Source organism: Astatotilapia calliptera, chromosome 8 (assembly GCF_964374335.1).
Source record: "Astatotilapia calliptera chromosome 8, fAstCal68.1, whole genome shotgun sequence".
NCBI lineage: Eukaryota > Metazoa > Chordata > Actinopteri > Cichliformes > Cichlidae > Astatotilapia > Astatotilapia calliptera.
In genome coordinates this window covers 22,818,401-22,834,465 of record NC_137429.1, presented here as the reverse complement: position 1 = coordinate 22,834,465, position 16,065 = coordinate 22,818,401, and the positions used below count along the sequence as shown (strand labels likewise).

Sequence of the window (16,065 nt, the reverse complement as noted above, 5' to 3'; positions counted from 1 at the left end):
ACTCTTTATAAAGCATGGCGTGCCATATGTTAAACAGGAAGAACAATTTATTGCTCACTTTCAATATCATCCAATTCAGTATATAAATAAAACCGGTGTACATGCTGTGTCACATTCCTTTAAAGTGACCAGCTTGGAAACTTTCCAGATTTCCTGCATGCTCCCCCTGAGGACTCCTCCTCCGCTTTAAAATGTCTGAAAAGCAGATGCCCCTCTAGGCTTTTCTGCTTCAGTCTTCAAGGTGTTCATTTGCTTATAGTGTTGCCCATTTTTTTTCCTTAATGTGAAGTGTTGACACAGACAGATCACGTTACTTACTAAAAAAAGACCACATGTAGTTACTTCTAACTTTTTAGGTCCTAAAAGCTCAATACAAAAACAAATCCCCTGCATGCGCACTGTGCTACAGTCTGTGCTGCTGATTACCCACTTACAGAGGATTACGCCCACTTTGCTGCACACATTAGTGTGCTAAAACCATCTCCAGGCTCCCTAATGCAGCTCAGCAATTATAATTTTAACCTCTGCTGCTATAATGAAATCATTTATCTGTCTCACATCATTTACTTTAACTTTTAGGCTTATGAGAACGAATCAGCTATCAGGTGTTAACGTCGACGGCCTGCGTTTACACCATCCTGTCTTTAAGCAGGTCAAGCATTAAAAAAAGGCTTAAAGCTAAAAAAGAGTTAGGTAGATTCAGCTTATAATACCTGTCCGTGGTTCCACAGTCCGGTTGCCATTCTGGTCCATGAAGACAAATCTACCTCCAGTGAAGTCAGAGCCGTAGTCAGACAGGTACAGGAGGGAGGTGTAGTCGAAAGAGCCATAGGTCACCTGGCAGACAGGGAGAGAGGAGGAAAGCACGAGTTGAGAGCTGAATAATATAATTTCATGTCTCATCTCCATATTCAACCAACACTCACAACACACACGTGTCACAAGTTCATTCCCAAACTTCTGCACGCTTTAAAATTTAATGTGTTCACGTGGAGCAGCAGCACCGCTCCATCATCATGAGCTGACGGGTAAAAAACACAAGCAGAATATTTCTGACTGCTGGCTTGATTTTTGAATTAGAGCTAGTGCAGTGTTCACTATGGCGACTCCTAAATGGAGCAGCTAGAAAGAAAAAGAAGAGAGGAGGAGTGACACTGCGCTTAGTAAAACATTTTTTCTCCTTTGTTTGTCCTTGAGAAACAGCGCTGTAGATCTATCAGTCTATCTAAGATTAATCAATTATATTCTGATTCTGATCCTCGCCCCAACAGAGGACTACAAACTGACCAGCAGCCTGTGTGAAAAAATTAATTTATCAATATGAGGGAGGGGGAGAACCCTATCATACAAGCCTAGCTAATGCTGCTGGTTTCACATGTCACAAATGTGTTCCCAAAATACTTTCACAATACAACAAAAAGAACAGACAGCATGCCTTTGGCTTTTTCTTTGTTGTACCTCCGCGACAAAACGTTTGAAAAGCACTAACCTAAGGCTCCGGTCTGCCTATGGAGCGTCACTCCGTGGATTCCCAAAGTTATTGTATGGATTCTTACTCAACACTGATTTTAAAAGCTCCAAAAAGCATTTACAGCTGTGGAACCGTTCACGCATGCATTCAATGCATATCACTTCATGAATCATATCCCTGAAGGTTTTATCCATCACACTGTAAAAGAAGCAGCAGCAGCTCTCTTTCTGTACATTTTGGCTCCACGTGAGGTCCCCAGGCTCTGAGGCACAGTTTGGATCTACTCACAGCAGTTTCACACATAAAGCATTAGGTAAAATATCCCACCTGCATGTTCTTTACAGGCAGGCGGATTTGTTACTTTCTGCATAAACTCATTGTGAAGTTCCTTTGTGTATACACCACACAGCTTCTCCCACAGCAGGATGGCAGCCACCTGTTTGTGCCCACTGTGTCAGCAGCTCATGTGGAAAAAGAAGAGCTTTGTCTTTACGTCTCTCAAAGATTACCTGCTGCCAGGTCCTCCCTCCCACTCCCCCCATCGTATCTGTAATCACTCAAATACAAGTCAAAACGATGCCGCTTTGAGCAGCAGCAAGCGTTATTCATGGGAAGTGAACTGTTGCCCGTTTCTGCAGAACAACTAATAGCAGTGCTAACGTGAAAGCGCCTGATCTCAAAACCTTAATATATCATCTGAAGGTAAGCTGAGAGGGAACAAGAAACGGCTGCCTCTCTTATTTCTTGCTGTGAAATAAGTCCTCTCACTTCAAAGAGAGAACAAAAGTAAGCTGCTAAGAGTTTTATGAATCCCTGAAACGACGTCAAACCGGCATCGTTCACAAAGCGCTCGTAAGTGTTTCCAATCGAGTTCTACAATAGGAAACTTTAACAATTCATGAACATTTGTCTCTTAATGTGCGTGTGCCCGAACGCCTGTGTTCTCCAATTAGAGAAGAGTGTGAAATGGAAATATAGTGCAACCATGGGGACTGAGAAGCTGCCTGAAGTTAGAATCATCTTATGTAAGATGTTATTTTTGGCTAACGTTTAAACACATTTTACTAACATACACTGTAAATCTGAAAAGTTAACATATTACTGAGATTTACAATGCCAGGCAACACACCTAGCACACATCTGTTAATAGTAAAAGCCAATTGTTGCTTATACACTGTTACTGTAACAGAAGCTCACAGCAAACGCTGCTGAAGTTTCAAAAGGATTTTGCAGGTCTGAAAACCAAAGTAGTGAGTTTGAAGATGCTTAAAATCCCCTAGTATTTAAAGTCATGTGAAAAATAATTTACACTCCATTGAATGTAGTTAAACGTAGACGCTAGTTAGAATATCTAACTGGCTTTCTAGACTTGAAGGAATCCACAACTTTGAAAAAAAGAAAATGGTTTAGCGTGCATCTTACAATGACTGCACAGAAAGCAAAGAGAACAGCACGGCTTAAACACCAGTTTTAAATAGGACAGGTTCCACCTATCTCGAAACACTGAGTTACGAATTTGACATTCTGACACATTTATTGACAATTATTTCCAGACACCGATTCAAAGAAGTGCAAATGTTTACTTGATGATTAAAATTTAAATTAAATTAAATATTCTGTAATAAATCAAAAACTGAAGAAAAACCATGAATCAACATATGAACATTACCTGATACTGCTGAAGTGAAGCAGAGTAGTGTTTTATTAGAGACACAGCCAGGTCATTTTTGAAAGAAAAAAAACAAGGTGAGAGCTGCTGTTGCGATTATTCAAAAACTTTAAGAAACAAAATGACCATCGATCTTCTTTGATGGGGTGAGGATGATCATGAGAAAGGAGGTAAATTAGCTTAAAACTACACGATGGGAGCTTGTTAACAATCTGAAGGCAGGTGGTCCACAACTGGTAACACACCTGCAGGGTCTCCTGCTCAAGAAGGCACAAGTTTGCTGACTTCTAAATAATTTACAGGAGCTATGGAGAAAGTGCTGCAGTTAGAATTCATGCACCAAAATCGAGCTGTTTGGCAGCAACTTGACCCGCCACGTTTGGAGAAAGAGAAATGTTCCATGATCCAAAGTAGTCTAAGGAGCTTGGAAAAAAAAGCATCTGGACTTCTTTAAGTTGCTTGAAGACGTTTCACCTCTCATCCAAGAACCTTCTTTGGTTCTTAGGTCAAATGGTGGAGAGTCCCAGATTTAAACCCTGTGGAAGTGTCCCCCCAAGAGAGACATAGACCCCCTAATGATCCTCTACCTAATCACACGAGCCAAGGTGTGAAAACGGGTGTAGGTCACAATCAGCCAAGGTTTTGGGTGAGCTCATTGTGAAACCTAGCCCCAGCCTATTATGTGATTTCCAGAGGTCACATGACTCAGGATGTGAGTGGGCGTTAAGGCGTCTGGGAAGGGATCTCAACACTGGATTATAGATGGCAGACAGTTGGTGTCGTAAACCACCGCCTCTGTTCAAAGATGGCCGCTCACAGTGGACATAGATGGCTTCTTTCACTCCTCTTTCAAACCATCTGTCCTCTCTGTCCAAAATGTGAACATTGGCATCCTCGAAAGAGTGACCTTTGTCCTTTAGATGCAGGTGGACAGCTGAGTCTTGTCCTGTGGAGGTGGCTCTTCTGTGTTGTGCCATGCGCTTGTGAAGCGGCTGTTTGGTCTCTCCAATGTAGAGGTCTGGGCATTACTCGCTATGCTGTACAGCATACACTACATTGTTAAGTTTGTGTTTAGGATTTTTGTCTTTGGGATGAACCAGTTTTTGTCCGAGTTCGTTGCTTGGCCTAAAGTACACCGGGATGTCATGCTTGGAGAAAACTCTCCTGAGTTTTTTTCCGATACAACGGCTACATAGGGGATGACAATGTTGTTACATTCGTCTTTGTGATCCTCCCTAGTTGGGATCCAAAGTACGCCATGTCCACAGTCAAGCACAGAGGTGGAAACGTTCTGCTTTAAGCCTGTTTTTCCTACTAAGGGTACAGAATGACTGCATTACACGTACCAAACAATCTTAACAGATAAACTTCTTAACTAAGAACACTGGTGGGTCATGGATGAGTCAAACACACAACAATGTCCCTTCAACTGATGTGGGGCTGATCAGAACTGCACCATTTTATATGTTTGTCACGACACACATTCATCTGACCCATTGTCAGTGTAAAATAATGAGTGTATGCAAGATGCCATCTTTGTGTGATACAGTGTGACACAGCCTTTGTAAAAAAAATGGACCAGGTGCTATTTGAGGCTGTGAAAAGATCTGAGTGTTTGGTGACAATACGTTTGTTTGGTGGAGTTGCAAACATTGTCTGAAGAGAGTGCAATTATCCTTGGTGGGTGCATCAGAGCGGTTGTATTTCAGGGTAAATCCAGGGTGATTACCATGTTAGTAAGTTGATGTGCAGCTTTACTCCAGCAAAAGTCAAGGAAGGGTCAGGAATGAACAGACTACTTGACACTCGTGTCTTCACCTTCAATTCCATTTCATTACAACTCCAGATATGAGATAAAACACACTCTCTGTGCTGTCACACCCCAACTGCTGCTATGACACCGTATCAGTGCTATGATCGATGGGAAGAAAAATCGACCACCCAAGACAGCCAAGGGCCATTTACATTTAAATGAGAGTTGGGTTGGACAATTAGCCCCAAAATAGCAGCAGAGACAGATGGAGGGGAAAAAGTGGCTCTTTCTGATTAAGTTTTACCAGCTGTCAAAGGCCAGCAGGAGACGATTAGGTGGCAAATATTAATATGGCCACAGGGCTCACATTAGGTGTTAAGTATACACCAAGGATGAAGCGAAAGCAAACAAGAATAATCTTAGAAAGATAGCACGATCGTCACAAGCAAAGTGAACACGTAACAGAAACATGTCGTTTCTGCCTCGTGTAGCAGGAGAACCACAGAATAATATTCAGACTGACGTGCAGTTTAAACACGATTGCAAAAGCAGCATTCAGGGACATCTCTTACATTTTAAAGTGTTTTTCTTTCACCAGCTCTTCAGTAACACATTAAAAAAATACAAGAAGAAATTCTTCCAATAAGAAAACTCTTTTCAGAATTTACTTACTAACACATTTTTCACTCTTAATAACATAATTTGTAAGCCATTAAAAGTTTGTTGGTCTTTTCCTATCAAAACACATCTAACTCAAATTTCCTCAAGGTCTTCTTTCAAACGCAGAGCAGAGAATGTGTCATGACAATGACCAAAGTGTAAAATGAAAGCGCGAGATTAAAGCAGCGAGCTTTAAAGCTGCACCTCATGAATAGAAATTATGACTGAATGATGTAGGATGTGAAGAGTTTACATAACAGAGACATGGGTTACAGGAAATTAACAACCTGCCTTGCATGGCAATGTCACCTATTTGAAGCCATGATCTATGTAAAACCATGTCTAAATGTGAAACAGCAGCTGTTTTAGAACTGCTGAACTGATGGTATAAGGGATGATCAAAAAATATTAGTAGGTGTTACGGCTGGGCCATATCATACCGTTCATGGTAATACCGGTATAATGTTGGGCAACGATAAGAAAATGAAATATCGTGATAGAATATGGGTAAAGCGCGCATGCGCAGTGCCTTTGTTTTCATACGCACATGGCGGAAAAAGCATGGCGGCGACGGAGAATGAGAAGGGTGAAAGCGAATCGTTGAATGAAACGGATGAACCAGAATCGGTTTGCAAAAGTGCTGCAACTTCAGTGATGTGGAACTGGTTTAGCTTTCGTCCGTCAGATACGCAACAAAGCATTTTTTGGTAGCGCATGCTAGCGGGCCGTCGTTAATACCGTGTTTTTTGGGAACATACGGCACACTTAAAATCAATCCTTTGATTTTTCTGAAAATCAACCTGGGTTTGGGGGTAGGGATGGGTATTGATAAGATTTTCACGATTCCGATTCCATTTTCGATTCTTTTTAACGATTTGATTCTTTATCGATTCTTTTTAAAAAAGGAGAACACTAAGGTCGAATAGCTTAGAACTTTGTTTTATATCTTCTCTTTGAACAAGATAGAAATTTAGGAGTAACATGGCCTTACAAACCCAACAGTGAGATCTTAAGAGATCCAGCCTACGGCTCTTCAATGGGGTGTCACAGGGTCCCCAGGAAAGAAAATCGTAAATGTAAAATAATAAAATAAATATTCGTCTGTAGCAATAACAAAATACAACATAAATTATTCTGTAGAAATTACACAAGAATATCCAGTAATGTCCCTGCCTACAATTAAACACATTCACTTACCGAAAATCGGAGCATCTGCTGTGGTAAATGGGAGTTTCTGGTGTGGCACGCACACCAAAAACTTAGTCACTGCTCGGTGACATTCGTCTATCCTGGCTTGAAAGGAGACGCTAATGGTAAACTGCAGCGAGAACTGCCAGCATCTGAGCCAGACTCTGTCTGTCTCTCTCATCATGGTCACCTAAACGCACAGTAATGGCAGGTTTTGTAATAAGGCAGATCGCGCTAACATAATATGCACTGTTAGTTGATTATTTATCCGCCGCATTAACGGGAGAGGACGTGCAAACGTTACTGCTGCTGCTGGGTTGAGATTCACGAGTCCAGAGCGGAATTAAAAACACGACATTCATTTAAGGTCATCGCGTATTTGTGAGCAAATGCTTTTGCATATTCGTAGTGTTTCCTCCCTTAAATTAAATATCTACTTTGCAAGTATTGCAAGTTGCCCTGTTGTCATCCGTTCTCGTAAAGTGTAATCAAACTTTTGAGCGTTTGAGCCGCTTAGGTGCCATGTTTCCTGCCAGGTAAATGACGCTCCGCAACGTGGTGACGTCATTCGGGGCGACTGGAATCGATAAGGGAATCGTTTGCAAAAATGGCAAACAATTCCAAGGAATTGAAACAGTGGGAACCGGTTCTCAACAAGAACCGGTTTTCGATACCCATCCCTATTTAGGGGTACGTGCTTTTTGGAGTTTGTACGTGTTTGTACTCTAGGGGCCACCGTATATATTTATATATAAACATATATAAATAAAACCACTTTTTTTTACATTAGTAATTCCTTTTGTGCATAATTTTATATTGTTGTTAATAATAAAAAATTAATTAAAGCAACAAAACAACCTGAAGAGCCGGTTGGGAGCCGAAAGAGCCGGCTCTTTTTAGTGCGCCGAACCAAAAGAGCTGGTTCTCTAAAAAGAGCTGGAATTCCCATCACTATCACATATATGGCAGATACAGACCGGAGTGGGCTTGGCACTACATGTTTGCAACCTCGCTTAAAGGTAAAAGGAAAAGTCTTCCAGTACTGACAACTTTCTCTTCATTGAAAGTGACCTAGTAGCAAACAAACTGAGCTTAACAGAAATTCAGACCTTTGTTCATTTCAGAAAAGTCTACAATACATTTTAAGTGAGAACAAGATGTGGGTGGAGAGGCCTTGAGATCATTTTCACTGTTGCTTTGATGTTGCAAAAAGGTTCCCACTCAGTTCAACAAGATAATGAGATACACCCTTTTACTAACCTGAATGGAATCACTGGAGACACAATATCCATGGGGCCACTGTTTTCTAATCTCACTTGATCTTCATCCTCTATGGGGGTCTCTCTGCCAGATAATTGACTTTAGCCTTCAATAAGAAACCATTTGCTTTTTTGCGCTCAGCTGCTATCTCGATAATTCAGCAATCCGGCACTGAAATTGTCCTGTTAATATTCGCTCGGAGTTTTGCGTCTATAAACAGTCTTGATAATTCAGGCCCTGAGGCTGTAATTGCAGCCATTATCATCTTATTACAAACCAAAGCTGTGCCAAGAAAATATCAACCACACCACTACACCACCACCAGTCTGAACCACTGATAGAAAGCAGGAAGGATCCATGCTTTCATGTCATTTCTACCAAATTCTGACAGTACATGTCAAAGTCACAGGTCAAGTGGTTATTTGAGTTACTGTTACCTTCCTATCAGTCTGCCCATTCCCCTCTGATCTCTGGCATCAGACATTGTCACAAACTGGATTCCCTCACTGGATATTTTATTTTATTTGAAAAATTATTTTTAATCCCTGGAGATGATTGATTGGGAAAAAAAATCCACAGTTCATAAATAGTTTCTGAAATACCCAAACAAGTTCACAATCATGCCGCGTTCCAAGTCACTCACGTCACCGTTCGTCCTCATCTCGATGCTCAATGTGAACTTTAGCATGTTGCTGTCACCATGTCTACATGCCTGAATATATTAGGCTACTGCCTTGTGATTGACTTATTAGATATCTGCATTAATAAGCAGCTGAACAGATGCACCTAATGAGGTTTCCAGTGAGTGTTTACCACAATATAAAATTTATTAATTGCCTCTATTGCACAGACTACTGACACGGACAGAGATAACTCACTAACATTAGTAAAAATTCATTTTTATTTCCTTATTCTGTTAATTTAATGATTAATGAATTAGCCTACCATATGAAACCTACCTTGTGGAGGGCTTTAAACTTAACAAGGTAACGTCGCTGACAACAACACATAATGTCGGACTGGTTCTTTTAGTTTTTCTTGCTTGTTCTGAAAAACAGACGAGGATCCGGTTTTTGTGCCTTACCTTATCAATGTGCGGGTGCCAGTACTCGTCGTGTTGGGTCTTGGCTGCCGTGCTGTTGATCCTGGAGAAGAAGGTGGGCTTGGTGAGGTACATCAAAGCTGGGTCCAAACCAAACGTCTGAGCGATAACTTCCTGGATTCGCCCACGCACATCTCTACCGGGGATAAACAGACACAATATGACAGGTTGAAAGCTCTGACTTTATTTCTTCAAACAGAATGATTTATGACCGGGGTACACCGTTAGGCAGCGCTGCTCGAGCTTTTAAAAAATATCCCAAATAAAGCTCTGCAGGGCTCAACAAGCACTGATATTTACACAAACGCTCGAGCACTAAAACTGCTATTAGCAAAAGGTTTGTGACAATGTTCAGTCATTTTAGTTCTATGTTACTTTTTAATAATAGAAAGGTTGTATGTGCACATTGGGAACATCCATCCATCCATCCATCCATCTTCATCCGCTTTGTCCGGGGCCGGGTCGCGGGGGCAGCAGCCTAAGCAAAGAGGCCCAGACCTCCCTCTCCCCAGCCACCTCCTCCAGCTTGTCCGGGGGAATACCAAGGCGTTCCCAGGCCAGCCGAGAGATATAATCTCTCCAGCGTGTCCTGGGTCTGCCCCGGGGCCTCCTCCCGGTGGGACATGCCTGGAACACCTCACCCAGGAGGCGCCCGGGGGGCATCCTTGTCAGAACAACGAAACCTAAATATGTGTACATCTAAATGATGTAATAGTTGTATTTTATCGATGCAAATAAAACAGGACATGTATTAACAACTAACATTGCGTATGTCACCATTTTAAAAATTCAGGTGTTTCTTTTTGGTTTAAACTCTAAAAATATACAGAAAGATTTTTAATAACGGTTCCTTCATCACCTGTAAAGCTGGAAATCCTCTTGTGTGAATACATCCTTGAGCCGTTCCCCAAAATACCTGCAGTCACATCCCCACCGCACAACCACAGGCAGGTCCAGACACAGCCAATCAGAGACACAAACACAGAGAGGAGGACAGGGGGGGGGGGGGGGGGGGGACAGAGCAGAGGAGATGGGATCTGTTAGGAGAAATTAATATTTCACAGCACAGTGCACTATTATCCAGACAGGTATTCCCACCCAACCGTCCAAACGCAACAGATTCTGAACATCTGACTGTTTCGCATGAGGAAGTCCCCAGCGGAGGGGAGGCTAACCGGGTGGGAAGTGAGCTGGGAGTACCACCGTCACTGTTTCCTGATTAAAGTCAGCCAGATGGTCCCTGAGGATCTCGTGTCAGCCACCTGCGCTATGTGACTAGAGAGCGACGGAAGGAAACTGAGGCAGAAAACTGATTGTACCAGCGCTGATGAATGAGATTCGTGCGGGTCGCTGAACCTGGAGAGTTCAGCTCACAGAGTCCGTCATCATTAAGATTGATTGTCAACTCGATACTACGACTAGATTTCTGCACATGATGCTGTAGGTGGTTCCTGCTGGGAACAAACTGGAAAAACCTTGTAGACATAAGTACCGAGTGTCTAGGGCTGTAAAATGAAGCCAATGCAGAAGCGCCAAAATCTGCAGTTCCAAAAAGGAGTCAGTCCCCATAAATCAGCATGTTAAAATGTTTTCAGCCTGGTATGTAACACAGTTTGGCCTCTATGGATAGTTTCCCCATTCATAAAAACGAACAGTCTATGTTTTGGTTTTTTTTTTACACAGTTTCTGTGTCGATCTATAGAAGAACAAATAAAAAAACTGATGTACTTTCCCACCTGTATATGTTAACAAACTGTTTTCCCATCGACAAGGCTCCAGAGTGCAGGTCCAGTATGGAGGCCTGCAGGGTACAAACAAAAAAACTGGAATGTGTGCAAATAACAACAAAAAACAAGTCAGCTGAACAAATAATTCCAAAGTGTTGATGTGCACTGGTACAAGCATGACACAGTGACCGTTTCAAGGGTCAACACTGATCCCTCAGTGGCCTTTTTGTGGCGTTCTCCCTCTGCCCTTTACTTGTTATTGCTTATCAACTCCTCGGGGACACTGATCTGAAAATAAGTCATTTTCAAAGAAGTCTCTCTGTGGCTTCCCCTCGGTTCATGTGAGTGTCTTAACACTCCATAAACAGCTCCTTTATTGGCTGTGGACCAGGCCTGGGGGGAGCGGAAAGCATTACTGGAGAGTGCCCGGAACATCCAGGCAGTCCCAGTTTCATCTTCCACAGCAAAAGAGCCAAAGCTCTAGTTATTGCTCAAGCCTGCCCTCAAGTGCTGAGAGGGCCCATTACAGCAGTGGTGCTTTCTAGGTTCATACTGGAGTATTATTTCATTCACATCCAACAAAAACACAGATGTAATAACTACAGCACATACACATTCCTGTTGTTGAACAGGCTTCCTAGAACTGCTGATAAAACTTCATCAGACACTAATTCCTAATAAATGTGCCACATACCAATTAGTTTTCTAAAAACTACAGTGCCCGGGTGTTTAAGAAAACTGTTTAGACTTTCTCAAAAGAAGCCATTACATACCGAGTCATTTACATATCACACAGCCCATGACAGATTCAATTATTTTTTTATTTAAAGAAAAAACAAAAAAAACAGCTGGATTTCCTTCTGTTCCCCTGTCAGCTTTTTCTTTTTTTTTTAAAGACGGATGGGTTATTCAAAAGCTCTGCTCACACTCCCAGATGGATGTAGACAAATGCATACATTAATCATCTGAACAGTGTGGGATCATTTTGACGTAGAATACAAAGTTGAAGGGAGATTGCTCATAGTCACCCTCAGTGCTCATTTACCTTGTTGTATTAAAGCTTACCCTCTGCAGATTGCTGCTTTGCAACAAAACCCACAATAAAGCAGTCAAACAAATACTGACTTTTAAGCTTTAAAGAATTGTTTTTGCCTTATAAACTGCATTTCCATCTATATTTGCACATGTGCCCAGTTCTCATTTTCCTGGCAAAAGAAAGAAAAATGTGTCTCTTAAAACAAATGTTTACATTTTTCCTGTTTCCGTTATTGTTCTCTATATTGTCCTCTGCTGTCCACTCTTCTTGTCATTGTTTGTTCTAATATGATGTCATCACTGTTTTTGTCCTTTTTGTCTGTAAATAGTGTATCTGTATGTTTTTACTAACTTGTGTGTAACACCAACCTGCCAGAGGGTCTGCAGATGGAAATTAAGGGTATAGGCTATAATCATTTGCATTTGTTAAAATGTTCATTAATATGCATTGTCCCTCTTTCTAAATAAGATAAGATAAGATAAGATAAGATAAGATAAGATAAGATAAGATAAGATAAGATAAGATCAGTTTCAACATGACAGTATGAGAGGATCCCATCTTACTAACTGGGTAAAGTTTCTTTCACTACTAATAAAAAAATGATTCTGTCATCTTCCTCTAATACTTCTGTATCTATAAAGAGACTGAAATGTCTATAAAATGAAACTTTACCACGATAGGATGAATTTCACAACACTGCACATGAATGCACTCTCATTACAAGTTATAGGACACATGTGTAAATATCAAACTGGCTATAAAAATATACCAGCCATGATACAAAAACTCTAATGCAACGTACAATCAACACTCAAGCTGAGTAAACAAGGTGGGAGTGGATGTTTTGGAGTGACGTCCATATTTCTCATGTTAGTTTTAATTTCAAAGGCTGTTTGTTAATATATTTCATGCTTTATTAGTATTAAAAACACGAACCACCCATTTAATCCTGTATAAATGCACTTGTTGAAAGCTTGCTGTCTCAGAGATAGCCGGGTTATCCCTGCTTCACTGTCATGTAGGGCTGCCACGATTAGTCGACTAGTCATGATTACGTCGACTATCAAAATCGTCAACGACTGATTTAATAGTCGATGCGTCGTTTGAAGCTTTGTAAGATCCCAAAAGACGCAGGAATAAGTAGTAGTATTTAAGAGTGTAATAACGGACTGAAACAGAAGATGGCAGCACTGCATGTACAAGGATGCCAGCTGCCGTTAAACCCCGAAGAAGAAGAAGTAGCTCTGTCCCAGAATTCATAGCGCAGCCCAGCTCAGTTTCCAACAATGGCGGCAGCTAGTTAGTTTTAATGTTACTCTTATTATTCTTTCTGGGTCAGAAAATAAACGTTTAACATATTTTCAGGCGAGAATGTAGCTGTGTAAACCTCAAATATCTGCTCAGTTTATCAGGACACCACATATTTTCAAAAGCGCTCCGACGTTTTCGGAGACGTCTGTTACCCACTAGCTCGATAGTTAGCCGGGGGCAAGGCTAACTAGAGCCGTGAGAACACCGGACTCCCAGCAAATCGTTTTCAAACCCACCGCTGTCTTTCGCTACTCAGGTTAAACATACATAAGTCACTTAGATAACTTAAAAATGTTATTGTTTGGCTTTTTTAGTATTTTATTTGTTCCTGAGTGAATCGGTTTGGCTGAGATCAAAGTTATAGTTTTTACACAGCTGAATAAACGTCAAGCAGACAGCTGATCATCAGAAGTGTGAGATGCTCGAGAATATACTCCAGTGTCCTGTTATATTTTAGATAGCAAGGAGTTTATTAAACTTCACCGAACAATCTGCAAATTTCATTAAAATTTAATAAACTATCATCTTGTCTTTATTTTTAGTTAGCACAGACCTTACACACTTAAAGCTGTAAGCTAATGATAGTTATATAAGAGCAGATGCTGCTGGTGCAATAAGCTGTAGTTTTACGTCCAATGGATGATGATCTGATTAGTCGACTAATCGCAAAAATAATCGTGACTAGTCGACTATCAAAATAATCATTTGTGGCAGCCCTACTGTCATGTTATTCCAACAGCATTATTTGGGGATATACTCACTCCTCCCTCTGACCCAGCCAGAGCCAGCCCCCTCTCAGCCAACCTGTGTGCCAGAGACAAAAGCACAGAGAATAATTCAGCTGCACCACAAAACACAGAAGATGATGAAGGAGAAAAGCACAAAGGTAGCAGGGAAGGGAGGGAAATGAGACCCAGCGCTCTCAGAATGACATTGTTTACCTCCTGAGTGTCTGAGCCTCCTCCCTCGTCACCACGCCGTCTGTGACAGCACGGCCACACTTCTGAGGGGTGCATCCTGAGGAGAGGACGGCCAGGAGAGGTTTTCAAAAACAACAGGAGCATAAAAATAATTGTCAGTAGACAGGGAAAGTGGGTAATAATAAAAGCAGTACTGCCAAAACATGTCCAGTCTTACTTCCAGATTCTTGACTGGTATAATTTCTTGCTTAAAGCTTCTCACTTCATTATCTTTAGGCACTGGAGAGGCACAGTTTGAGCTGTGGGCAGCCCTCATGTTTTAGAGAGAACAAATACAGATGCAAGCCTCGATCAATTATCCATGACTTCTGGGAATGCAGATTATTAACAGTTCTTCAAAAGTGCCACATGATATGCTCAACTTCTGTTCTACAACACACCAGTACAGTACCACTTTAGTACACAACTGGACAGGACAGCAGGCTCTGTATCTAGAATAGATTAAACATTATCAGGCTCCTCCTCCTCATCCCTACGAAGAATAATAATTTTTTTTAAAAACAATACTGAAACTAATAATAAAACCTAAACTAAAACTTAACACAAAACTAGGACTTAACACCATAAAAATACTAGCAACTGCCAGTACTACCCCTCAAAACTTGACCTCTGACCTTGAGGTCGCTGAGATTCGAACTTGGTATCGATTTGAAGCTCTTCCGTCACCTCGTTCTCCAGCTATCCTCTTCACAAACTTAGGTGTCCTCTGCCTGCCCAAGCAGCAGGGTTACAACAATAAATACTGAAGTGAAACTAGAAAATCCACTCTAGAAGCTAAACTGAATTTAAAAGAAAGTCAAAATAAAAACTAGAATAGGTCAGATTTCCACTGACATCATACAAAGAAAAACGTAAAAGAAAACAAAAAAAACTTTCTAAAACTGAGCATTTCGAGTTTTCGCTTACAGGGATTACTTACATGTTGACAAAAGTTTTTAACTTCATCATATAACAGTAGATATATGCCAGAAAATAAAGAAAAAGCATAATAGATTCTTTTTTAATAGAGTGATCAGTGCTATAAGTAATAAAAGAAATCACTTATTGCCACATTACTCACAATCCAAGCAGCAGCAGATTTCCAAAAAGTCTGCCACTCATTCCAAAACAGGGGGATGTTGACTCTTAGCTGTATTCTTTTTACCGTGATAAAGGCCTGAGCACAGATGCAGCGATACAAACCACAAACACACCGATGGACGCAATTAGCATATTTGGGTACAAGTACATAAATTTGGGGCTTCACCTTAAGCACTGTAGCTTTGTAGAGCCTTGTAAAGAGATGTGCAAGAGATACTGTACTATGCTGCCATCTAGTGGAGGAAACTTTAAAATCAAACCATTTGACAAACTTAAAAAAAGCAATTGTGAAAAACTAATAACAGTTCCAGTTTGATTTTAAAGCCAAAAATGTGCTGCTGGATTAAAATGTTATTCATTAACTAGACAGAGCCTCAACCCTGCCATGTTTACTCAGCACAGGAGTGTCAGCTGATTAGCTGACATTATGCAGTAAGAACAGGAGCCTTACCTGGGTAGCGTTTGTAGTTGTCATAGTCTTCAGAGCACTGGACGCTGTAGACTCTGGGCTGAGGTGCGACCAGCTCCCCTTGGCTGACCAGAGTTTCTGTGACGTCACTGTCCAAAGAGGTCATGTACAGCCACGTTGCCGCCCCACATGCAGACAAAGCGACCAGCAGCAAGGCCACAAGCAAACGGGACCCCCGCCATGACGATCCCTGCCTCAGTGCATTACCTCTGACCAAGACAGAGAAAAGCTCCAGATAATTAGCTGAAGTTGAATTCTGAGAGAACTTCCATAACATGTTTAGATGAACTAAAGCCATTTCTCTCTCAGGTAACAGTTAGAGGGATGTACTGAGTAATTATTTCACTTCTAAAAAGATT

The 16,065-nt window shown here is 41.2% G+C and overlaps 1 protein-coding gene across 1 annotated transcript in view; it reads right to left on the bottom strand.

Annotated features, from left to right (window-relative positions):
• ogfod3 (2-oxoglutarate and iron dependent oxygenase domain containing 3) overlaps positions 1-16,065 on the bottom strand; it is a 33,006-nt gene that overhangs the window by 15,245 nt on the left and 1,696 nt on the right. Inside the window, exons 2-8 of the mRNA XM_026177256.2 lie at positions 15,689-15,915; positions 14,119-14,194; positions 13,939-13,981; positions 10,840-10,904; positions 9,963-10,019; positions 9,086-9,239; positions 714-837 (exon numbers count right to left, since the gene is read on the bottom strand). Coding sequence (XP_026033041.1) covers positions 714-837; positions 9,086-9,239; positions 9,963-10,019; positions 10,840-10,904; positions 13,939-13,981; positions 14,119-14,194; positions 15,689-15,915 — 746 coding nt within the window. The remainder of the gene's footprint in view (positions 1-713; positions 838-9,085; positions 9,240-9,962; positions 10,020-10,839; positions 10,905-13,938; positions 13,982-14,118; positions 14,195-15,688; positions 15,916-16,065) is intronic.